General features: G+C 49.9%; 1 protein-coding gene across 1 annotated transcript in view; it reads left to right on the forward strand.

Moving 5' to 3' along the window:
- LOC147679786 (myoferlin-like) overlaps nt 1-26240 on the forward strand; it is a 3853508-nt gene that overhangs the window by 2942622 nt on the left and 884646 nt on the right. Inside the window, exon 25 of the mRNA XM_086943347.1 lies at nt 25952-26047. Within this exon, the coding sequence (XP_086799473.1) occupies nt 25952-26047 (96 nt within the window). The remainder of the gene's footprint in view (nt 1-25951; nt 26048-26240) is intronic.

The raw sequence follows: 26240 nt of genomic DNA on the forward strand, positions 1-26240 counted from the left end.
TGGTAGCCTATCTGTGTCCTTTTGTAAAAAAGGACCAAAGTAAAAGGAACAACCAATCAGCTACTACCTCCCTCTAGAACCTTCCTGTGAGGAGCCTCAGTCTCTCAGATTTTCTACCGCACGTTGTGCTAGGGAGTCTCCACCCGAGTTCTCCTCAGGAATATTGGATTTTCATCTAACTTTACAGTTTTTTCGACTTTCTTGCTATGGCTGATAGCAAGAAGAGAGCACTTTTTCGACCCTGTGCCTCCTGTGGCAAACTGAGGCTTCACGTGGACGACGAACATGAGACATGCCTATACTGTCTCTATCCTCACCACCAGTCCATAGACTGCAGGATTTGCCGTAAATTCTCCCACAAGACCCAGAAAGACCGGGAAGGGAGACTTCTAATTTGGCTAAACAGGCTTAAGGACAAACCGGAAGGCGACCTGATTTCTGAAGGTGAGAGCATGTCTGGCGCCTCACAGTTTTCCCTGAAGAGGCCTAGGGCTTCCTCGCCTGGCCCCTCAGACACCCCTCCTAAGAAGTCCAGAAGGTCTTCAGAGGGCAAGCCTACCGTGTCTAGCAAGGACCTTCCTGTCCCCAGGAAGCAACCACTGCTTACTATGACGACGGCGCAATCGGCGACCACCTCATCGCTAAAAACCGTCTCTACATCGACGACGACAGTATCGACGACAATGGCATCGTCGGCGTCCTCGTCGACGACACTAACTCACTCATCGTCGACAGGAAGACCGCTTTCATCCTCCGCTCCGTCGTTGACTAGGAGCACGCCGTCGACGACACGTCCGTCGACGAGGACGTCGACGCCGACACCGTCGACGAGGACGTCGACACTGTCGACGAAGGTCACACCGTCGACGAAGCCGTCGACGAAGGGCACTCCGTCGACGAAGGGCACCCCGTCGACGACGGCGCCGACGACGAAGCAGTCGACAGCGGAAAAGTTACCAAAGACACCGTCGACGAGAGCGTCGTCGACGGACCCACCGTCGACGAAGACCAAAATTCAACCAATGACGGAGAGCTCCTTAATGAAGCCATCGTCACAGGTATCGACGGCGACTGGTGCCTGGAAGGAGTCTGAGCTCCTATCACATGCGATGGACGCCCAAACATCCCATGTTACCATCAAAATCTCCAAAATACCGATTACACCGGAGATGACATCGCCTAGTAAGGTCCAGCAGCTGACGCCATCCTGCTTCTTACAGGACCAAGAAACGGAGGAGGAAATGTTTACCCAGGCCACTAGCCCCTCAGACCTGATTGTCAAGTGCCAAAGTACGGACGAAGAGCAGGAGGTTGAAGAACCTGTTCCTCCAGTTGTATCTACCCAAGTTCACACTCAGGTGACTCCAATGGTGTGCTTGCCGGCCTCCTTAGTTTCAGACTTGCGCTTCCTCGTTCAGGACTACAAGGAGCGGTTTCCACAAAAAGCCGCTCCTACTGTTCCGCCAACTCCGCAGCCAGCTGTGCCCGTTCCTGCGCAGGTGCCAAGACATAAGCCCCCTACACTGGTCCTTCCTAGGACACAGGACCCAGCTCAAGACCCCATCTTGTCCGAGGATGAGGGAAGGGAACATGAAGAAGGGGAAGTCCGAGACGACGATACGGACGTGGATGCAGACCAAGACTACGTCACTCACTCTCCAGCCTCTCCGGAGCCACAATCCTCTGAGTCTCCGCCAGCAGATATTGGAGGTTTCCATAACCTCATGGAAAGGGCAGCCAAAAGGTTCCATATGTCCATGGAAACTCAGGAAACTGACTGTTTCCTCTATGATTTTAAGGAACCAACGAAGAAAACTACAAGATCGATCCCGATCATTGATTATCTACTAAAACAGGGCAAACAACTCATGCAGTCTCCAGCTTCCCTGCAGGTAATTGTACCCAGACTGGACAAAAAATATAGAGCTACGTCGTCGGCTCCAGCATGCCTTACGGGTCACCCCAAGGCGGACTCTGTGGTCACCCAGGCGGCGCAGAAGAACTCGCGCAACCCTGCATCACCTTTATCAACACCACCAGATAAAGAAGGCAGGAAGTTGGAGGATGTTTGGAAATGTTTTTCCACTACTTTTGCGACGACGGTGAAGATCGCCAATTCCATTGCCCTTCTCGGACGTTACACCCGTCAACTCTGGGCGGACATCGCGCCCTACCTTGCTGACCTTCCAGAAGATCTAAAAGCGGAGGCACACTCGCTCCTCCTCGAGGGCCAAACTTCGGCTTCAGAACTGATCGACTGTGCCATTGACGTGGCCATGACTGGCTTCAGACAGCTGGCAGGTGCCGCTGTCCTAAGACGCCAAGGCTGGCTTAAGGCCACCTCTTTCAGGCAGGAGGTCCAAACCAAAATTCTCGATATGCCTTATGATGGCGATCATCTTTTCGGCGAGAAGATTGACGAAGCCCTCACCGCAATCAAGAAGGACACCGACACAGCCAGAGCCCTAGGCACTCTGCAATCCCGCAATCAGTCCTTTCGTACTAACAGGGGAAGAGGACAATCCTCCTATAGAGGCTCTTATCAAAATAAGTCCTCCTACTCATACTCACAGGGCAAGACGCAGTTTCAACAGCGCCAAAACCAGTCGGGACGTCAGTCCTCCTTCAACAAATCGTCCTACAGAGGAAAAGGACAGAAGAGACCCGCAGGCAATCGCCAATGACTCTACCAATTGGCCAGCCCCTCCACCATCCCATTCTTTGCGACTTGGAGGAAAACTTTCTTTTTACCTTCAAAATTGGCGGCAAATAACAACGGACCGGTGGGTTCTACAGCTTCTCCAATTCGGCCACTCTCTGGAATTCCTCTCAAATCCCCCACAGACAACACCCGTCAAGCGCCCTCACAGACACCTACGGCTGCTTCTCCAAGAACTAGCTTCCATGCTTCAGAAGGGCGCAATAGAAAAAGTCCCACACGCCCAGAAGGGGGAGGGATTCTATTCCCACTTCTTCCTAATCCACAAAAGGGGGAAGAAATGGCGACCGATCCTCGACTTGAGAGCTCTCAATGTGTTTTTAAAGAAACAGTCGTCCCGGATGGTCATGCTACAAGAGATCCTGGGACTTCTGGAAAAAGGCGACTATATGACATCACTAGACCTACAGGACGCCTATTACCACATCCCTATCCTCAAGGGACACAGGAAGTTCCTAAGGTTTGCAGTCGCAGGGGTACACTACCAATTCCGAGTCCTCCCCTTCGGCCTCAAATCTTCCCCACGGATCTTTACGAAATGCCTTTCTCCTGTCGCAGCCTTTCTTCGCCAGCAGGGACACCAGGTCTTCCCTTACCTGGACGACTGGCTGGTAAAGGCTCCGTCGAGAGAAGCCGCAGCCGCATCTTCCAGCGCCTGTCTGCATCTTTTCCGCCGCCTAGGCTTGACCCTCAACAAGGAAAAGTCATCTCTAACTCCAACCCAAGTCATCACTTTTCTTGGAGCGACCCTGGACACGGAATGCACAAAAGCCTTTCCATCACAGGAGAGAAAGTCGAAACTCATCTCCTTGGCCAGGTCAGTGGCATCCAAAAAGACTCTGACCGTCCGTATCTTCAAGTCGCTCTTCGGCATGATGTCGTCATGCATCCTGCTCATCCCGCACTGCCGCCTAAAAATGCGCCCCCTGCAGGAAGAACTGTCAAGACAGTGGACACAAGCTGCGGGATCCTTCGAGGACCGCATACGAGTCACCCAACCTATGATCAACAATCTACAATGGTGGAGATCAGCCAAACACCTGTCGCAAGGGCTGCCGTTCCTGCTTCCGGCGCAACCACATATCATCACCACGGACGCATCCTTGGAGGGCTGGGGCGCAGTCCTGCAAGAACTACAGACCAACGGAAAATGGACGCCACAGGAATCCAAACTCCACATCAACATTCTGGAGCTAAGGGCAGTCTTCCTGGCGTTCCAATCGTTCCTCCCGCGCATCCGAAACTCCCCAGTGCTAGTCAGGACGGACAACACCACGACGATGCACTACCTGAACAAACAGGGAGGGACGCGCTCTCTCTCTCTCTCTCTCTCTCTCTCTCGAATCTCAGAGAGTTTGGAACTGGCTTCTCCAACATGGCATCACACTCAAAGCCGAATACGTTCCGGGCAAAGACAACGTCCTGGCGGACGCCCTGAGCAGAGAACAGTCCCTATCCCACGAATGGGAGTTAGACGCGGGTGCAATGGACTACATCTTCGCGAAGTGGGGAACGCCACGGATAGACCTCTTCGCCACCAGGGAGAACGCCAAATGCCCAAGCTTCGCAAGCAGGCTTCCCCAACCAGGAACACTAGGGAATGCATTTTCCATAGCTTGGCAGAACGTGTTTGCTTACGCCTTTCCGCCATTCCCACTGATACCCAGGGTAATCAGGAAAATGAAATCGGAGCCCTGCACCCTGATCCTCATCGCCCCATCCTGGCCGAGGCAGCACTGGTACACGGAGCTCCATCGTCTATCGGTCCATCCACCTCCTCGCCTACACAGTCACCCGACCCTGCTCACGATGTCTCACGGGCAGGTTCTCCACCCGAACCTGGGCCCTCTGAAATTGTCAGCCTGGCTCCTGAATACCGCGAGTTCAGTCATCTGAACATACCGCAAGAGTGCAGAGATGTCCTGGCCAACGCTAGAGCTGACAGCACAAAAAAGACTTATACTCTCAAATGGAAACGCTTCTGCGTCTGGTGTGAGAAGGAAGGTCTACATCCTTTCCATGTCACCCTCCAACAACTCCTGCCATACCTCTTACACCTGGCGCACTCAGGACTTGCCCATGCGTCCATCAAGGTCCACCTGGCAGCAATTTCTAGGTTCACTCGAACTTCTAGGGGCCCTTCCCTGTGGGCGGACAGGCTCATCAAACAATTCCTAAAGGGCCTTTTTAGGTCCTTCCCTAGACCAAAACCTGTCCCTCCAACATGGCAACTCAACGTAGTTCTTCACCAGTTGATGAAGCATCCCTTTGAGCCTATCCACAAATCGGATATCAAATTCCTGTTGTGGAAGACAGCCCTCCTACTGGCGCTAACCTCGGCCAGAAGGGTAGGCGAATTGCAAGCCCTCTCCATCCAGGACCCTTTCTTACAATTCAAAGAGGACAGAGTCATCCTGCGTACTAACCCACGATTCATACCCAAAGTCCCATCGGACTTCCATTTAAATGAGCCCGTGGTTCTTAAATCGTTCTTTCCGAACCCATCTACTTCGGCTGAGAAATCATTGCACTCTTTAGACCTTCAGAGATGCCTCAAATTCTATCTTGATAGAACAAGACAATTCAGGAAGTCATCCCAACTCTTTGTCGCATTCAGCAGACCTAGGAAGGGCACGCCCCTAACAAAACAAAGTATATCAAGATGGATCTCTTCAGCTATAACTCTCTGCCACGAGAAGGCAGGGCGACCTCTGGACTCACGGGCCAAAGCCCACTCCACCAGAGCCATGTCTACGTCTGCGGCACTGTTTGCTGGAGTGCCACTCCTGGACATCTGTAGAGCGGCGACCTGGAAGTCCCCGCATACCTTCACCAGGCACTACTGCTTGGATGCTGAGCTGACGAAAGACGCAGCAGTGGGCAGAGCGGTGCTTCGCCATCTATTCCAGTGAGGTGAGCCCTCCTACTTCCCACCAACCTGGACTGGTATGCACATTTCTTTATTACTAGATTCTGCATGACATTGTATGCTGTTGTTTTTACAGTCACAAATGTTCCTTATTTGCAGGCATATATTTTCTGTATCAACACAGGATGTGCATATTGTATTGCTTGCTACTCTGATTCAGGCATGTGAATCTATGAAAGTCACCCAAATACTGGATAAGAAATGCGTTACTTACCTGTAACTGCAGTTATCCAGTATTAGTGTCTTTCATAGATTCACACATGCACCCTCCCGCCTCCCCTGGAAGGACTCACCTCTCTCTAACAGGTTTACACCTAACCAACTTGGTGCGTACGAAAATCTGAGAGACTGAGGCTCCTCACAGGAAGGTTCTAGAGGGAGGTAGTAGCTGATTGGTTGTTCCTTTTACTTTGGTCCTTTTTTACAAAAGGACACAGATAGGCTACCAAGGTGGGACCCTGGAGCCTACTCTATTTGGTCCTTCCTACATAAGGACCTAGATAGGTTACTAAGGTGAGACCCTTAGACCTATTCTCTTTATGTATGTCTTAGGACATTACTTTTTTATATACCGGAGGCTCCCGTCTCGACGACGGGGAATGATTCAGGCATGTGAATCTATGAAAGACACTAATACTGGATAACTGCAGTTACAGGTAAGTACCGCATTTCTTCCTCGTCCACTTGTTCCCTCTTCTTAACTCCAGGATGGTACTCTGCTCCTCTGTATATCTAGGGTTAATGTTTTTGTTCTTTTATTCTCTTGAGGGTGTGGTAATTGCTCAATCTCTTAATTTCTTTATATGTGACTCTCCTGTAGCAGCTGATTAGTATGGCACTGCCCTAGGTTTATGGATGACATGTTTGGAGAGAATGGTTTGAAACTCAGCAAATAGGGCCAGATGTATCAAGGCTTTTGCGACTTGCAAACGGCCTTTTAGCATGATTTGCTATGTATCAAACAATCGCAATTTAAGGAATCGCAAAAAATTGCGATTCCTTATTTTGCCATAGCATTTAAGGAATCGCAATTTTTGCGATTCCTTAAATGATATGTATGTAACTTTTTGAAATTGCGAATTTGTGTTAAGAATTCGCAAATTACCACCAACTTGTAGTTGGTGGTAATTTGCGATTTCTTTTAAAAATGCCCTATTTGGCATTTGTGAGGGTGGCATGTGACACACATACATGCCCATAGGGCATGTATGTGTGCCACATGCACACACATGTACATTTCAGGGGTGCAGCAGGGTGTCTTTGAGACACCCCTGCACCCTTGAAATAATTCTCAAATTGCGATTAGCAAATTGCGAATTCGCAATTTGAGAATTATTGCACTATCATTCCTATGGGCCAGGGCATTAGAAATTATTCTTTATTTGCGAATTCGCAAAATGCGAATTCGCAAATAAAGAATATTAAGGAATCGCTAAAAAATAGCGATTTTGTACATACATTCCATTTTGCGAATTCTAAATAGCGATTCGCAAAAAAATCGCTATTTAGAATTCGCAAAATGGAATCTTGATACATCTGGCCCTTTATCACTCTTCGCAATAGATTTCCACCTATTTGTCTTTTGATGTCTCTCTCACATGATGGATATTGCCGCCCGCCACTCACTTCAATGAGTTACAAATATGGAGGAGAGGGCAAATCATTGTTTGGAGTTGCAGGGAGACCTTCAGATCAAACCAATGGTTGTTGGCTTCCTCTTCACATTGAAGGTTTTCTCTTATGATACTGAGGTCTCTGCTGCTTGTTTTAATGAGAGATGTATTTCTGTAGGCTCAAAAAATCTAAATCACAGAGAATCTTGTTTGAAGCTGTAGGAGGTTGGCTTGGTATATGGTGCACACTTATTAAAGTGAAGTGCCTTGCACTAATCCAGGCAACTCTTTTGGTGATTTTAGTGATCTTAGACAACCATAGAAAGATCTCCAAGTGTTAGCTGTGGGAAGCAGCCTTTAGGCTTAGCCCAGAAGGAGTGTTAAGCAGCTTGTTTTACCAGAACTAATTATATATTGCAGGTTAAACGAAAAAGAACCACATAGTGTAGTTATAAAATAGGTCTATTTATTATAAACACTCACTAACACATTGGTATATCTCCTACCCGGAGATATGAACACAATTACACATAATACTTCAATTGTAAACAGGTAAGTAAGCACAAATACACAGTGGTCTCCGGGGAGACCAAACGATTTACTAATGAAGTGGAATACAAACTGTGAACAAAGTCGGGACTTGGATCAGGAGACTCGGAAGAGCTGGGGACACAAGGAACCACCCAAGGCAAATAAACAGAAACCCAAGGGAGGCTGTGTATCGAGTGAAAACACAGCAGCATACTCAATACAATTCAATGATAAAGTTGTGTTGCAGTTTTAAAGAAGAAGGACTCTTCCCGGTGATCCCTTAAGAAACCCCATGGAAGACAGAAGGTTGGAGAGTCACCCCACCCGTGGATACCCCAACCAGGATACCTACACCAGGGAAGCCAGGTGCATAGGTGTGAAGTGACGTCGGAAGCTGCTGTTGACTAGAATTGAGGACTTCAGAAAAGATGCAGCTGGTAACGAATGTGAAAGAATCTGGTAGAATCCAAGGGTGGATTCTTGAAGAGAAGAACCTGCACGCAGAGGGGACAGAGTCAATGCCACTCGGAAGTGACCAGGAGGCATGAGAGAGCAATGACCATCGATGATGGAAGATGCAGCAGTGATGACAGTGACCTTCTCACTGCAGCTGTGAGGACCAGGAGATGCTGTGGAAGACCAGGAGCCTTTCACAAGCTGTCCAACATCGGATGCAGAGAACCAGGGGGTCAGTATTCAGCGAGAGCACCAACAAGCCTTGGCAGTGGCAACAGACCTAAACGAAAAAGGAGCAACGTTGGGACCACCAAGGTCCAAGGGACTCACCAATATCAAGAGAGTCAAAGCAGGCCCCAAGCAAGCAGGAGAGCACACTGAAGCCAAGGAAGACCCTAAAAAATACCCACAGGCTGAAGGTCCAGGAGTCGCAAGAGGACCTCGAGCAGCTCATCAAAGATGCAGGCCCACAGTACAGAGGATGCAGTGAGGCTGAAAATATTGACAGGAAGAGATGCTGTAGCTTCTTATAGCCCAAAGATTTCTGGAGTATAGAGTCAACAAGCCTTGGCAACGGCAAGTCGACGCAGTGCGCAGAGTTCCTGTTCCAGCGGGTTCCAACAAGGGATACTGGCCTCAAGCTTGCTGAGAGGACAGGTCAGGCCTCGAGGGAGTTGCAGAACTACCACCTGTCCTACTGAGCCTTTCGAAGTCTGTGGGACATCAGGAGCAGCAGACCGGTCAGCTTTGTAGTGGTGCCTGCAGATGCAGGGAAATTACTTTTTCACTCCAAGGGAGATTCCTTTGGGTTTCTTTGACGCCCACAGGCCTGGAGAGGAACCTGGTAGAAGCACAGACTTGCAGAAGATTTGCAGAACAGCAAGACCAGGAGCAGTAGGAATCTTTCTTGGCGCAGTCTCGGTTCCAGGTGCAGCCCAGGTGTCCAAACGGTAGAAGTTGAAGTGGTTTTGGGTTTGAATCTTGTCCCACAATGGATCAGATGAGCCACCAACAGGTAAGTCCTTAAGTACCCTAGGGAAATGGTTTGAGTGATTCAAGGGCCCTCACAGGAGGGGCTGGAAAGAGGGGAGGATACTCCTATGTCCTTGGTCCAGAATAGTGCCAGAGGGGGAGCTAAGGGTGAACTGGCTCAAACTAGGGTATGCAAGGAGGGCACCAAATGTCCACCTCAAAGCAGCCCGGTGGTGCTGGCAAGTGCCCATTACACTAATTCCTGTCTGGTAAGTGGTCACACTTCCATGTGACAGGAAACCTATTGTTCTTCCTTCCCCCGCTCGAGCTCAGCTCAGCAGCAGGACTGCAGAATTGTGTCTGGGGTCGGCAGCAGCACTAGCTTGCTGGCAGCCCCTGGAAGGCTTATACCGGAAGTACCGGGGACTTTCTGGAGGAGCCCCCAGTTATGGAATCATACCTCCAACACAGTTAAAGGTGTTGGGGTATGATTCCAATATGTTTGATTCCAAACATGCTCAGGTTCGGCACAGCCAATATATGGTTAGCCATCTCGTAATAACGCATGGACACTGTTTTTATGAAAATGGCTGAACACATTTACAATGTCTGGAGATTCGACTCCGGGGTTCGTAGGGGTGCCCTACTCATGCAAGGCAGCTTCACTCTTATAACCTAGCACCCTGCCTTCAGGATTGAAAGGCCTGCCTTAGGGGTGACTTATAAGTTTTAAGTGCAGTGACCTAAGATATAAGGAAACTTATATCTTTTGTAAGTGGTGTTAGTACCAACTAACACAGACTCCAATGGCAGGCCTGTAGTCACAGTTTGAGTGGTCTCTTATGGGTGGCATAATACATGCTGTAGCCCGTGGGAGATTCCTGGTGTACCTATCCCTGGGTACCTTAGTACCATATACTAGGGACTTACATGGGTACACCAGTAGCCAATTGGGATGGTATCAAAGTAAACTGATAGAGCCATCTAGCCGCAGATTCCTTAACTTAGAATATCCCCAGGTGTCAGACTGGATCCAGAAATTTTTTTTCAGCAGCACCTCTGCGCGCCGGGGGACGGCGCCACATGACCCCGCCCTGACGTCATCCACGGACGTGACGTCAGCGAGGTCATATAAGTCCCTCCCAGCGCGCTGACGTCAGTTTCCTTCTTTTCCGCGTGCAACGCGGATACGGAGTAAGCTGTCCCTCTGGCCTATTTTTAGGCCTTTTTTCAACGCTTCGCTTCTGGAACAATGTGCGATGCCTTCGGGCTTTAAAACTTGTACTTCCTGTTCATAGCAAATGTCTGTGATGGACCCACATCTTATCATCTGTATGTGGTATCTGGGCAAGCACCATGACTCCACGGACTGCAACGCCTGCCAACACCTGAAGACGAAGTCCCGGCGGGAGTGCCGGATGAAGCTTCTTTTGGCTTGTCTGTTCTGGTCGGAGTCGTCTCGTCCCCTGGCCTCTTCATCCCCGGCAGTTCCGCCATTGATTGCCCTCTGGGGCCCGGGGCCGTCGTTCGCCACTTATTAGTAAGTCGCGGCGCAAGTCGCCGAGGTCCTCAACCTCACTTTCATCTGTTATTGGGGGCACTGGTTCCTGAAACATTCCGGTCGTGCGCCTCCAACAGTCACCCCCCCCCCTCTATCCGCCCTATCCGGGTGCGACTAGGATCCAGATGAAGGGCTATGCCACGGCTCTGCAGGCCTCCCTTGGGTCCTCTCCCATCTCTGGGGCATCCTCGGGGCCTCCGCTACTTGCGTGATCCCCGACGGACTCGCCAGTGGGTTTGCCCCCGACGCCAAATGAGCCCTTGCCCTCCAGGGACGTCGGAGATGTGGTGTTGTCAGGCTGCGGCCCGGCTGGGTCCCCCTCTATGACCCATTACACCCCTGCCGCTCTGCCTAGTCCCGTTGGGCTCCCTGTGGCATTGCAGGTGGTTACTGGTGCTCAAAGCCTTGCTTTGAGCACACCTCGGCCTTCCGGGCAGGCGGCTGCCTGTCCTTAGCTGGGGTCAGCGCCCTTCCGACGCCGTAAACTTGCCTCCTCATCTCCGCCTCTGCTTCTTGCTTTGAGCCTGTTGTGGTTGAGGCTGATTCGTGCCGGTGCAGCGCCGGAGGCTTGCCTTCCCGGCTCCGGCGCCATCTCCTTCTTCGGAAGGAGAACGTGTGGATTCGGCCCCGGACGGGGACGACTCGATGCCGGATGGATTCGAGTCGGCGCCGGACGGGGCACGATCGGCGCCGACTAAAGTTATTTTGGCGCAGCATCGACACTGGGTTGTTGACTCTTTTTCTGAAGAGTCTGGAAGGAGTTTGGCGTTGCTCGCACGCACGGCAACGCCAGATGTATTCTTGCTTGTGCCCCCTTAGAATATGTGGACCCGGCAGGATCCCCGCATCCTCAGGAGCCCCCGGATGTTGCAGGCTCCTCTCCTCCTCAAGAGCCCAATAGGGACCCCCATTCGTCAATGGGGCTCCCCTCAGTTGGGCATTGGTCGCACCCTCAGTGTCTTGGGAGGGTTAGCTTAAAGCCCTCACCTACAGATGAGCTGCTGTCCCCTCCACGGAGGGCTACAGAGGCTGGTGCGGCTTTTCTGAGAGTAGTCTCCTTGGCCACTCAGATTTTGAACCTGCAACCCCCTTCAGCACCCTTGTGTGTGACCCCTCTACTTGATGTCCTTCACCCTGGGTCAGGGAATGTGGAGCCGCTTCTGCCCTTCGAAGCTTCTGAAATGAAATGAAATGAAATGAAAAAAAAGAATTTGTTGAGCGCACGTTCACCAACGGCTTCTTGGCGCTTTGGACACCGGTAAAGGAGCTGCTAGTTGATAACCTGAACAGTAATATGACTAATCAAAGGTTTGAGAAAATAACCAGGTTTTCTGCGCCTTTCAAAAGCTGAGGTAGGAAGGGATAAGGCGGAGACCTGGGGGCAGAGAGTTCCAAAAGAGGGGAGCTTGGGAGGCAAATCTCAGTCCGCCCAATCTTTTCCGTTTAAACGGACATGACAGTAACAGATTGGAGCTCGAGGAACGGAGGGCTCGAGAAGGGATGTATTGATAAAGACGGGAGGAGATAAATGCCGGGCCCTGTTGGGCAAGGGCTTGATGAGTCAGGCAGCCCACCTTGAAGAGGCAGCGCTGGATCACAGGGAGACAGTGCAAGCTCTTCAGGACGGGCTTCGCTGAACTTGTCCTGGGCTGGCGGAAAACCAACCTAGCTGCTTGGTTCTGGATCAGCTGAAGCTGGCGGGATTGATAGAGGGGGATCCCAGCATACAGCGCATTTCCGTAATCAATACGGGACATAACCAGCCCAAGCATGGTCTGAACCAGGGCCTCGTGAGTGAGGAATCTGCTGATCTTCCTAATGCGGCGGAGATGGTAAAAGCAAGCCAAAAGCACCAATTTAATTTGTGGTTTCATAGTCAAGTCCTCGCTGATGGTGACTCCAAGACTCATGACCGAGCTCACCGGGCATGGAGCACTGCCCAGTGAGGGCGGCCAGAAGCTGGAACTCCAGGGGTTAGCTGGGGGCCCAGTCAATACAAGCTCGGTCTTTCCAGGATTCAGCTTGAGTTGGTTTGCATTCATCCAAATGCTGATGAAAGACATGGTAGATTGTAATTTTTCGGCAGAGGTAGGGGAGGAATCAATATCAAAGATGAGCTGGAGGTTGTCTGCATAATTGAGGACGACCCCTGGTAGCTCCCGAAGCTTTGAAATGAGGGGGGAAATGTAAAGGTTGAATAGTAACGGGGAGAGGGAGGAGCCCTGCGGGACCCCACAAGTCAGATTTTTGGCTTTGGATGTAAAAGGGCCAAGGCGAACGCCTTGCTCACGATCCTGTAGAAAGGAGGTGAGCCAACTCAGTGAGGTGCCCCTGATATCGGCGCTCTCGACCCGTTGAAGAAGGATGGTATGGTCAACGGTGTCGAAAGCTGCCGACAAATCAAGGAGCACCAGGGCTTGTGAGATGTTGTTGTCTGCCCCCTTTCTCAGTTCGTCATGAACTGCCACCATTACGGCTTCTGTAGAGTGGCGTGGTCTAAAGCCGGCCTGGTGTTGATCTAGAAACTGGGAGTTTTCTATAAAGGAGCCAAGGCAGCCAGCTACATAGGCTTCAAGAAGTTTACCCAGGAAAGGGAGCAGAGATATTGGACGAAAGTTACTCAAGACCAGAGGGTCTGCCCCGGGTTTTTTGAGGATGGGTGAGACAACAGCAGATTTAAATGCATTGGTAACTGTCCCTGATGCAAGGAAGTTGTTAAATAGTGCAAGGGGTGCCTCTGGGAGACTAAGGAAAATCTCCCGGGCAATGCGGGCAGGACAACAGTCAGCGGGGGAACCAGAGCGAACCTTCCTAAAAAGGGATGTTAACATTTCCTGTGTGATTGGGGGGAAGGTCGAAAATGAGGCAGTGTTTTTGAAAATACTGTCTGTATGGAAACCTGCATCGGTTATAGGAATACTTGCCTTGATTAGGGCAATTTTCTCAACAAAATAATTGTTAAGAGAGTCACAGAGAGACTGTGAAATGGAGGGGGTCATAGTGATCCGATCGGGTTTGGCCAGCTCAACCACAATGGTGAATATCTCCCTAGACTTGTTAGTGGAGTTCAAAACTTTTTCAGAAAAATATTTGGTTTTAGCCTCAAGGATGGCCATCTTATATTCTTTGAGCGCTGCAAGAAATGTGAGCTTTCTGAGTGGGCAGTAATCTGCTCTCCACTTACGCTCAGTTTGTCGAAGTGATAACTTCAGGCCAAGTAATGATTTGCGAAACCAGCGCTGTGCGTCGTATTTGCGCTTGGTCTTGAGTTTCATCAGAGGGGCAACAGTGTCTCGGGTTTTGCAACCCAGGTGTGGATTCTATCAGCCTGGGTATGGACAGACAGGGGGGAACCTGTCTCGTCCAGTAAGGAGGGGGTAGTGGAAGCCAGTGAGAGACAAAGTGAAGGGATATTTACCTTGCCCCAATTCCGAATAAGCAGACGATTAGTAGGGCACCGTGTAATGGAGGGGGCTTTGGGTACCAGAAAGGAAATAAAGAAATGGTCTGACCAAGCACATGGGGAAATCTGTAAGGTTAGAATTTCCTGGTTTAGAGCCCATAGCTGGTCGAGGATGTGACCTTTATCATGGGTAGGAGTGTGGACGTGTTGGAGAAAATTCAGACTGGTTAAAAGGTCCGTGAACTCCCTAAAGGGAGCACTTTCGCGTTGGGACTGGGGCCAATAATTGAAATCGCCTATAATGAGAGTCCTGGCGTGATTGATGGCCAGTTCAGCTGCTATATTGCCAAATGATGGCAGTAAGTTAGGCAACTGTCCTGGGGGGCGCTAAAAGACAGCAACAGTGAGGGGGAAGCTTTCCAAGTCAAATTTTAAAATTACGTAGTCCACCGAGTGTATGGGGCGCATGCTGAGAGATTTAACTTTATGCGCGTGAGAAATTATAGCAGCAACCCCAACCCCGGCCTTTCCCTGCTACCGATTTGCCTGAAGAATGTAATAACCATTAGGAATAGCAGCCAGGATATCGGGAGTGGTGTCAGCTGTAAGCCATGTTTCAGATAACAATATGTCTGGCTTATGTGTTTCGAGGTGATAGAATATCTCAGCTTGGTGTTTCACCAATGAGCGGGTGTTTAAATACCAGAACGATAAGCGGTTCTGGTCACAGTCAGGACGGACAAGGTGGACACTCCGTTATCGAGTAGCACGGTCTGAGCTCGCCACAGACATAGTGGTCAGGGTGGGCTGAGACAGTCGTGGGGGTGGCAGTAGGTTAGGGCATTCATCGGGAGTCAAAAGATTCTTGGCGAGTAAATCTTGGCCACGTACGGAGTAGAGTTTCTGAGAGGAATACACCCTAGTAGACAGACGACCAGCAGAGGGGATAGCCCCTAGGCCCGGACTGGCACGGACGGGCGCAGACGGGCTTGCCTTTGGCGCGCCTTCGGCGTGCCGACGGCGCGCCCGCTGCACGCGTCCGCTGCACGTTGTCATCTGTGTCCGGCTTTAAGGCGAGTGGGCTATGAGCGCTAGACCGCTCACCTGCTCCAACCGGAAGTACAGAGATGGAATGAAGTGTCTCACCGATGGGCTCCCTCCACAACAATCGAGCGCAAACTGCTCGCGGTGGAACGAGGAGTCCAGCGGGAACAACACGGCAAGGACGGTGAGTGAAAGTGCCGCAGTTAAAAGCACAACAGAGCTAGTAGTCAGCTCGAACAGAGGAAACAAAGTGAATAAAATAACGATTTTAAAAAGCTGCGAGCATTACCATCAGGCAGTAAGCCTCAGCGCATCCAACGCGCGTTGTCATCTGTGTCCGGTTTTAAGGCGAGTGGGCTATGAGCGCCAGACCCCTCACCTCCTCCAACCGGAAGTGCAGAGATGGAACGAAGTGTCTCACCGATGGGCTCCCTCCACAACAATCGAGCGCAAGCTGCTCGCGGTGGAACAAGGAGTCCAGCGGGGACAACACGGCAAGGAAGGGTAAGTGAAAGTGCTGCAGTTAAAAGCACAACAGAGCTAGTAGTCAGATCGAACAGAGGAAACAAAGTGAATAAAATAACGATTTTAAAAAGCTGCGATCGTGACCATCAGTAAGTAAGCCTCAGCGCATCCAACGCGCGTTGTCATCTGTGTCCGGTTTTAAGGCGAGTGGGCTATGAGCGCTAGACCGCTCACCTCCTCCAACCGGAAGTACAGAGATGGAACGAAGTGTCTCACCGATGGGCTCCCTCCACAACAATCGAGCGCAAGCTGCTCGCGGTGGAACGAGGAGTCTAGCGGGGACAACACGGCAAGGAAGGGTGAGTGAAAGTGCTGCAGTTAAAAGCACAACTGAGCTAGTAGTCAGCTCGAACAGAGGAAACAAAGTGAATAAAATAACAATTTTAAAAAGCTGCGAGCGTTACCATCAGGCGGTAAGCCTCAGCGCATCTCTTTATGATGCCCTTTTGGGTACCTGGGATCGGACGGCTTCCGGTGACTCTTTCTGTTTTGCACAGCCACCGTCCTGCTCCACATGATCCAGTTTTCTTATTTGTGAATCCTGACGTGCAGAGGTTTGTTGTGCAAACTGACTTCCCTTCCTTGCCCCGGCTAATGCTTCCTCGCTCCCGGGAGTCCAGATGGATTGAGTCTTGGGGTCGGAACATCTTTGCCTCCACTAGTGCCGCCCTACGGTCACTAAATACAGTGTGTGTCCTGGCTCGGGCTACCTCTGCCTTGTGGGACTCTGCAGAGTCTCTGCTCTCCGCCACTACTGAAGGCGCTTGTGTTGGCCTCCTTCATCTTCTCCGGGATGGCCGTGACCTGCTGAGTTTACGATCCGCTCTGCCTTTGATACTGCTAATTCCTTAGGCTGCGCTATTGCTGGTTCAGTTGCCTTGCGGCGCCATACCTGGTTGCGGGATAGTGTCTTCCCGGAGAATATCCAGTAGCGACTTGTTGATTTACCCTTTGATGGGGTTTTGTTGTTTGATGCTCACGCCAAATTGGCTGTTTAGCGCCTCCTTGCGGACTATCGCCCTCCTCCTTAGGCCTGTATTCCTCAGGCATTAGTTCTGGGGTGGTACCTTTTCATTTAGCATCCTTTAGATACGTTATGTGGTTTAGGCTGGCAGTAAGCCTCAGGTCTTCTTTTCGCATGGTCGGGGTAGTTACCCTTTCATTTAGCACCATTTGGATGCATTATGCATTTTAAGTTGTCAATACCCTACTGTGGCAGTGTTCCACAGATTATTGTGTCTGGTCCTCTGACTGTGGTTTGCCCTAAGAGCTGTTCCCCGTTGTTGGGGTGTGCATACTCTGTGTGGGGTACTTGTATGCTGTTATATAGCTCTGCTTTATGTCAACTAGGCCTAAGAGATCCCTCCGGCTCTATGTGTCATCTGGTTCTCTTCTCTGCCATTGTACGGTGCTCAATGTTGTGCCTTGGCGCCATCTTCTATACGTCATGGGTCATCTCGCTTATTTGCCTCATTCTCCTCCTTGGGAGGTTTTCGGGGTGTTTATCATGCTTTAAATGCGGCTACCGTCTCATTAATGCACTAGGTTTGTCCCTGTGCAACCATGTTGCATAGTCGTGGCTCGTTTTTCCCTACTTTGCTGTATATATTATATTATATATCATCGAGGCACATGTCAATAATATTCTGACAGATTTCCTCCTTACCAATAACATCTTGGACGACTCTCAACACGGGTTTAGAGCTGGTCATAGCACCGAGACCGCCTTGCTCAGTGTTTCAGAGGACCTTCGTACCATCCTAGACACCGGAGGCACGGCAGCACTGGTCCTGTTGGACCTCAGTGCTGCCTTTGACACGGTGTCACACGAGGTCCTCTTGTCGAGATTGGAGGAGATTGGGATTACAGGGCCAGCGCTGGAATGGTTTAGAGACTTCCTTTCCAACAGGTCTTTTAGAGTCTCTACCCCTCCTTACATCTCGGAGGAACATAACATTGGACAGGGAGTGCCGCAAGGCTCTTCCCTGAGCCCCACCCTGTTCAATGTATATGTCCGCCCCCTGGCAGAGGTAGCTAGAAGAAATGGACTTGCCCTGGTTTCCTACGCCGACGACACCCAGTTGGTGGTGTCACTTAATGACAACAGTGGTCTGGAGGCTCAACACTTCAAACAGACACTCACCGACATCACCAACTGGATGACGGCGAATTTTCTTCAACTAAACGCCGGGAAAACGGAGATTCTCCTCCTGGGCAAAAACACCTCGTCCTGGGGTGACAACTGGTGGCCGGATGTGCTAGGCCCTCACCCTATGCCTAAGGAATGTGTCAAAAACCTGGGAGTTTGGGTGGACTCTGCTTTAAAATTCACGCACCACACCAAAAAAGTTGCCGCCACATGCTTTGGCGTTTTGCGTAACATCAGGCCCATTCTGAAGTTCTTTGATTGCCGCACTCGTCAACTTATCATCCAGGCGACCATTCTCTCCAGACTGGACTATGCGAGTTCCCTTTTATTGGGAGCTAACCTAGCTGAAATCTCTAGATTGCAAAGAGTTCAGAATGCGGCCGCCAGGGCTCTGGTTGGTCTCCCGCGCCATTCCTCTATATCGGGAACCTTGAAGAAACTGCATTGGCTCCCGGTGGGCAAAAGGGTCCAGTTCAAAGCATTGTGCTTCGCCTTCAAAATTCTTAAAACCTCCTCCCCCCCAATGCTTCGCCCACTTCTGTCAAAGTACATCCCTAGGAGATTACTCCGGTCAGAGGGGCAGCATCTTGCGATCGTCCCCCGCACCAGACTGGCTAGAGTGGGCGGCCGCTCTTTTAGTTTCCTAGCGGCCAAGCTATGGAACAGTCTCCTGAAGCTATCCGCGGGATTCAGGATCTCCTAGTCTTCAGAAAGGCTATCAAAACACACCTCTTTCAACAATAGTTCCCTCCTTAGCGTCTCCACCTCACTGCACTCTGTCCTTCCGCAGCGCCGGGACGCCCCTTTGCTGAGGCAGCCGTGCGCTATATAAATCACTATAGCATAGCATAGCACATGTTCCATGGGTACTCTTCTTCCTACGTCTCCACCTCTTTTCGAGAATGCGAGGTCTGGTCCAATGTCCCCATGTGTTAGGGAGCTATTCAGTGATGCATGCGGGATTGCAAATAAGGTCCCTTTTTGCGTTCCACTTACTGGGGTGGTTCCCCAGTTTTACACTGCTCCCTTCTTGGTGTTCAGATACTGAACGATAGCTCTCTTTCTGGACAAGGGTTACTTTCCTTCCAGTTATGTTATGTTATGTTATGTTATGTTATGTTATGTTATTTACTCTTATATAGCGTTCGAATCACCCTGGGGCATCTCGGCGCTGCCTCGAGAAACAACACTGTTAACGGAGCTAAGCTGAGGTGGTAATTAGTACAGGAAGGCTTTTAGTTGTTTCCTGAAGGTTCCATACGACGGGATATCCCTCAGAGCTTTTGGCAGACTGTTCCAATATTTAGGGGCCAGATAGGAAAAGGCCATGCCACCTGTGCGTTTAAGACGGATGCGAGGTATATGAAGCAACTGCAAGGAGCCAGATCTCAACCGACGTACAGGAGTGTATTTATTCAGTTTCTTTTGTAGATATTGCGGGCCTCTGACGTTTAATGCATTAAATGACAGACAGCAAATTTTAAAGATGGATCTTTTTTTTATCGGTAGCCAATGTAGGTCTTTAACAAAGGCAGCGACGGTGAGGCTGCAGGCATATTTAGGATCATTCTGGCGGCGGTATTTTGAATGACCTGTAGTTTGTTTAGTAGTGTCACCCCCACCTCGGCTAATAAAGCGTTCCCGTAGTCCAAACAGCTGATCACCATCGCTTGGACCAACATTCTACGATGGTCAGTTGGTATATACGGGACGATTTTTCGGAGCAATCGAAGACTATAATAGCAAGAACCTGTGGTGGCTGCTACGTGGTCCTACATTGATAGTGATCGATCAAGCTTTATGCCTACATTTTTGACACTCTGCTTAGGGACAGGGGGAACACCCAGCTGCGCAGGCCACCATTCATTGGACCATACTGCAGAGGCCTTTCCTAGTAACATGACTTCTGTTTTGTCCGGGTTCAGCTGGAGGCAGTTGTTTGTCATTCAGTTAGATATTGCCAGTATACCTTTGGCAAAACGGTGTTTATCAGATTCAGGGTTTGGGACGATCTTAAACAGCAGCTGGGTGTCGTCAGCGTAGGAGATGGTTTCAAAACCCAATGCTTCTACTGTCTTAGCCAATGGCGCCATATAAATATTAAAAAGGGTCGAGCTAAGGCAGGAGCCCTGAGGAACACCCTTGTCCAATGATATTTTCTCTGAATGAAAAGGGCCCATGATGATTGTTTGGGATCTGTCTGCCATAAGCATGGGCGAATTTTGCGCATCTCGCGTTCGCGAATTTTGCGGATTTGCGAACTCGCAATCCGCAAAATCCGCGAATTCTCGCGAATTTGCGGATTTTTTTGTGTGTTCGCGCGGGTTTCTGCCAGTTCGCGAGGGTTTTGTACAATTTCGCAAGACGCGAACTTACCTGTCGGGTCGCAAGTTTTGCGAACTTGTTGTTTCTACGTGTCCAGCCTGTTTGGGACACTCTTCTTCATCACTGCCACTCTCTGTCACCACTGCCACTCTCTGACTACTCATGCCACCCTCTGGCCCACCCATGCCACCCTCTGTTTCATCACAGCACCCTCTGGTTGTCCAGTCAGTGTACATTATGGTGGCAACGCAAGCACACCTTCCCTGCCTCAAGTGACCTGAATTAATTTGGGGCTGATTAATGTGTCACAGAATATTTTTTTAGCTGGCACCTGCTTCCTTAGTGCTTCCTGATTAGTGATCTTTTGCACTTGCTAAGTGCTTTCATTGTTGCAAAATTAGTTACAACACCTGCCCTGCCCCAACTGACAATAATGAATTAGGGGCTGATTAATGGATTTGAACCTCCAGCCTGGCTCCTGCTTGTCTCCCTTAGCTGTAATTCAGGACCTTTGTGGCATATGTGTAACTATTCTGAGGTTCAGAGCAGGGTCACATAATAGTTGCAACTGGCAACTGAACTCTGGAGGGGCCCCTCAGGAAGCACTACAGGAAATGGCTACTAATGATGAGCCTGAACTTTTGAACCTGGTAAGTAGTTTCAGTTTTGCTAAGATCGTATTTCTGCAATTTTGCGCTTATTCGCGGGGCGCAAAGTTGTACTGGGAAGCCGCGAACTCACGCGAACAGTGCGAGCAAGCCATGAAATCCGCTGCTCGCGGATTTGCGGATTTTGCGGGAGATTCGCGAATCTCGCGGATTGCGAATTTACCGAAAATCCGCAAAAGCCGCAAGCGAAACGGATTTTCCGCCCATGCTTAGTCTGCCAGAAAGTTCTGAAGCCATTTGAGGGCTGCACCCTTGATGCCATAGGATGTTAACCTCTCCGCGAGCCTGGTGTGGGAGATGGTATCAAAGGTCGCAGAGAGGTCAAGAAGAATCAGTATAGCTGATCCTCCAGCATCTACAGTCACCCTCAGGGAGTCCGTTGCGGCTAACAGGGCGGTCTCCGTGCTGAAGCCCGGACGGAACCCTGATTGCGAGGGGTCCAAGATGGTATTGGTTTCCAGGTAACTGCTTAGCTGCCGGATTATAATGCTTTCTAGCGTTTTGGCCAGTAATGGGAGCAGGGAGATAGGGCGGTAATTGCCAAGATCTTGTGGGTTTGCCAGGCGTTTTTTTTAGGATGGGACGAACAAACGCTTCCTTCCAGGATATGGGAATTATCCCCGATTGGATCGAATAGTTAAATATTTTTTGGATGGCCGGGGCACAGCTGTTGGTCAGGAGAGTCATAATTTTGGGAGGTCAAGGGTCTATGGGGGAGCCTGATTTAGCCACTCTTAGAGCTTTGGTTATCTCTTCAAGTGAGGCAGGGGCAAAACAATCAAGAGTGCAATCTGTCCTGTTTATAGATCTTTCAAGGTCGGGCAGGGCTCACAGAGGTATCGTGTCAGGTAATGGAAAATTGGAGTAGATGATTGAAATTTTCTCCTGAAAAAAAAGCGGCTAGGGAGTCACAAAGTTCTTGAGATTGGGATTCCAAGGGCGTTTGTTTGCATACTTTGGGTGATACAAAGTCCCTGATGATGTCGAAGAGGGCTTTAGAGGGAGTGGTCTAGAATTCGGAGATTCTTCCTCCATTTCTGCGCCCTGGTACTTTGGTGCCTCTGCTGCCCCTTCCTTTTGGTGTGCCTCCTTCATTAGATATCCCCCTATATTTTATTAGCTGGGCATGCAGGACCGCTCTTCTGATGTCAGTCGTCCTAGGTCTACACCCCGCATATCTGTATTTCGTATGTTGGTTCTCACCTTAGTCTTTAAGCTGCCTGCTCGGGCAGTCTTGTTCTTATTTTAGCTACGTCACCTTGTGGTCTCTGTGGCTGTTTGCTCTAGGCATGTTTCTGTTCACCCCTGTTCCCCCTTTTGGGACTGGGTGTGCACTTGGCATGTTACTTGTTTCTTCTGCACTTTTAAAAACATTGCTGAGTTCTACCTCTTGACCTTTGGTTCTTGGCTTCATGGCCGAACTGGCTACCGGGCGTTTTGGCATGCTACCAAGCTGGGGGCTGATTTCGTTGATGGGAACCTGTGTGTGCTGAAAAACATTTGTTTTGCTTTGTTTATTTCGAAGCACACGCAGGTCCCCATCAACAAAATCAACCCTCACTGCAGTGAAATCAGCCTCCAGCTCGGCAGCATGCCAAAACGCTCGGTAATCAGTCCGTCCCTGTTTGCTGTAGCCTCTCCGGCCTTCCTTCCATGGGCTAGCCTGGTAGGCTCTGGTTGCATCTCTTCATGTTTCTTCTCAACCTTTGGTAGGTGTTTACATAGTGCTCCATTAAGCTGAGAGTGGCCGTTCTTCCTCTCTCTTTTATTCTGTATAAGACTGGTGCTGTTTCTATCTCCCATGCTTATATAGGAGATGCTTATATCGGTGTGATGTAGCACCGTTCTGGCATTTTTGGGATGTCTAGCATTCTGTTATCTTTTGTCCTTCCGAGCTAGTTGGGTTGCTGTCTAGCTGTTGCGCCACAGCCTCCCCCATTGTCCGTCACTCTGTTGCCGCTCAAGTGCTTGGCCCTTTCTGTTGTTCTGTCACAGACCCCCTCCTCCTTGGGGTATGGCTGTGGTATCTATTCTAAGTTAAGGAATCTGTGGTTAGATGTCTCTATCAGATGTATGAGTTACTTAACTTCGGTAACAATGTATCTGGTAGAGACATTGTCTAGCCGCAGATTCCTTGAACGCCCATCCAGCCTCCCCGTTTGGCAAAGACCTTGCCAAGTGGGGTTCTCCACTGGCTTTTTCAGTTACCATTGGTTTCTCTCTCATGGGTGCTCATATTGTTGCGTCCTCTTGAGAATTGCCATATACAGCTGACTCTCTCCAAGGGGTTTCTTTCATGTAAAATGGTGCCTTTTGATTCACCTTCACCTGGAGATTCATCTTCTTTTTCTTTTCTTTTCCTGCTGCCTTCCCTCCCTCCCGCCTTCTTTATTGACTCAGGGTTCTGGTCTCCTCTACAGTTGTCCGTTGGGGATCTGTTGACCTCTGTTTCAGACCTCCATTACTATAGGGGCAGTGCCAGTCTTTTCATACCTTCCTGCAGTGGACTGTTGTTCTCTCTGTGCTCCGTTCTTGCTGCACCACACAATTCCACATGGTCATTTCTATTTCTGTCTGTTGAGATATTCTTCCCTTGTTGCACTTGGGGAAAGGTCTTCGCTTAGCTTGCAGGGCTCTTTCTCACAGCTTTTTCACTTATATGTGGGAGTGTCTAATTCTGTCTTTTACGATGGTGTCTTGCACCATCCTCCTTCTTTATTCATGAATTTTTTATCCCTTGCACAGTGTTCCCATACTTTCCGTTTTTTTTGGTGGCTCCGCGTTGTGCCACGGAAAAGTTTCTCCGAAGAAAACTGACGTCAGCGCGCCGGGAGGGACGTATTTTTTTTTTTGTAAAACATTTTTATTGCCATTTTTCCATTATACATACATCATATCATTCATTGTCAATAATATAGACATTCAATTGATCCCGCGTAGGGACTGATTACTATGACACCTCAGCATTTGGGTTGAGGACTGTCTTGCCTTATCGTTCAGTCCAATAAATGACAATGACCCTCACAAGTCTGTGTCCATATGCAGGTTATTTACGCAGGTGTTACATGTCAGGTCACGCTCGGGATGTGTGATGCATTGTCTCCCCATACGCAAACTCGTGGGGGATTCGGAAGTTCTGCCTTATGTAAACCGTAAATAAACTTGGGGTAACAAATAAAACTGGGATGCACTGTGTCGTATGCTGGTTTTACGCATGTGGGGACACCTGGGAGCTGCACTATTACGGTATAACATGATGGACTTGCACCATATCGAACTGGAGGAGGGGGAGGGACAGTGCTAGGAGCCATCTGCGTGGGATTGTGGCGGTGAGTCAATGACTTCCATTTGGACTGCCCCATTGGGTGTGTGGGCCCATTGTGTCCCCCCTCGAACACTCCCCGGGGCTATAGAGGGCCTGGGGGAACCACCTCCCGGCGCGTCCGCCACGCCACCAGGGGGGACCATCAGGTGCCTTCCAGTGCATTGTTATGCACCGTTTTGGCCAGGAGGAGTACTAGAGAGGCAAAGCGCAAAGCGCATTTCGACTTTCATGTGCTTGCGACGCTTACCGATACCAAGGGCGCTGGCTTCCCACGTGTACAGATCCGGGAGGCCAGTGACGGTTCCAAGAGTAGTATGGATGGGGCACCAATAGCTGTGGAGGGACGGGCAGTCCCACAGCATGTGGAAAAAGGAGGCAGCTGGCTCCTGACATCTTGGGCATACAAAGGTGCCATCGGGGAAATACTTCTGGAGCTTTGCAGGAGTAAGATATGCCCGATGCAGAATATGTAATTGTATGTTTTTGAAGCGGTAGTTGCGGGATACCTTCTTGGTGTATGCTAGTGCTTTGACCCATTCCCTATCATGTAAAGGCCTGCGAAAGTCATCTTCCCATTGTTCTCTGAGAGTTGCAAGTGAGGGTTGCTTAAGGCAGCGTATAGCTTTGTATATCCAAGTAACTAAATGCCTCCATGGGCCCATCTGTAGGATCGCGTGAAGGACCGGATGTGTAGGGGGCTCGTCCTCTAATGTGTGCCAATGTTTACGACGCACCGGGAGGGACTTATATGACCTCGCTGACGTCACGTACGTGGACGATGTCAGGGCGGGGTCATGTGGTGCTGTCCCCCGCCGCGCAGATGTGCTGCAAAAAAAAAATGTCCCATACAGTCTGACGCCTGGGGATATTCTAAGTTAAGGAATCTGCAGCTGGACAACGTCTCTACCGGATACATCGTTACCGCAGGTAAGTAACTCGTACCTTACCACTGTCAAACTTAGGTGAGAAAGTACAGTGACTGGGGTCCTGATTAGCAGGATCCCAGCCCTTTAAAGGAAATGTAGAAACGTAGGATCTGCATTCAAGGTTATCCCCACTTTTAGTCACAGTAGGCATGTGCTCATGATGTCCGGGTGCCGTCCGAACAGCGCTGCGCCGCCAACATGGTATTTATTCGGCACCCGGCCGTCATGAGCACACACCCACCGAGATTTATGAAGGCCGGGAGCTGTCCTCAGTACTGGAGCGCCATGCTCTGCCCCGCCTCCTCTCGCACTGCGGCGGAATTTGCCCCGCAGCGAAGGGGTTAAACTGTGACTATAGGCCTGCTATTGCAGCCTGTGTGAGTTGGTGCTTGCACCTCTCACCTATAAGTCACCACTATGGCAGGCTCTTCAGTCATGAGGGCAGGGTGCTTGGTTACAAGTATCAGGGTACCCCAGCATGAGCAGAACACTCCTACAAAACTCAGAGTTGATTATCCAGGCTTTGTAAGTGCGATCAGCCATTTTAAGACATACAATAGACTTCAGTCATTACGAGATGTCTAACTATAGACTGCACCGAACCCAGTCATGTTTGGTATCATACTCAAACACCAATCCCAGTGTTGGAAATAGTACTTGGATTGTACTGGGATTACTTTCCTTCATTCCTCGGACATGTCCAAACTCCCAGCATCCTAGTAATGTGTCAGCATGCTTTGAATTCCTCCAGATGTTACCCTTCTTACTTTTACTTACCCCTAGTGTCTGTCTATTTTTCCTGCAGCTACGAGCTACGTGTCATTGTCTGGAACACAGAGGATGTAGTTCTACAGGACACAAACTATACTGGAACTAAGATGAGCGACATCTACGTGAAAGGGTAAATAAAGATCAATTTCAGACAGGAAATGTCTCTAAAGTAGTAAGCTGTACTTAGAAGCCATGCAATACTGCCCAGTGTTGTTAATACACCACAATCCTGACATTTGGTATCCACTGCTATTCCATAGCTGAGGTGCACACACAGCAGTTCCTGACACCTGTACAGATCGGTAAGGTACCTGAATACTGCC

This window comes from Lissotriton vulgaris, chromosome 11 (assembly GCF_964263255.1).
Source record: "Lissotriton vulgaris chromosome 11, aLisVul1.2, whole genome shotgun sequence".
Classification (NCBI taxonomy): domain Eukaryota; kingdom Metazoa; phylum Chordata; class Amphibia; order Caudata; family Salamandridae; genus Lissotriton; species Lissotriton vulgaris.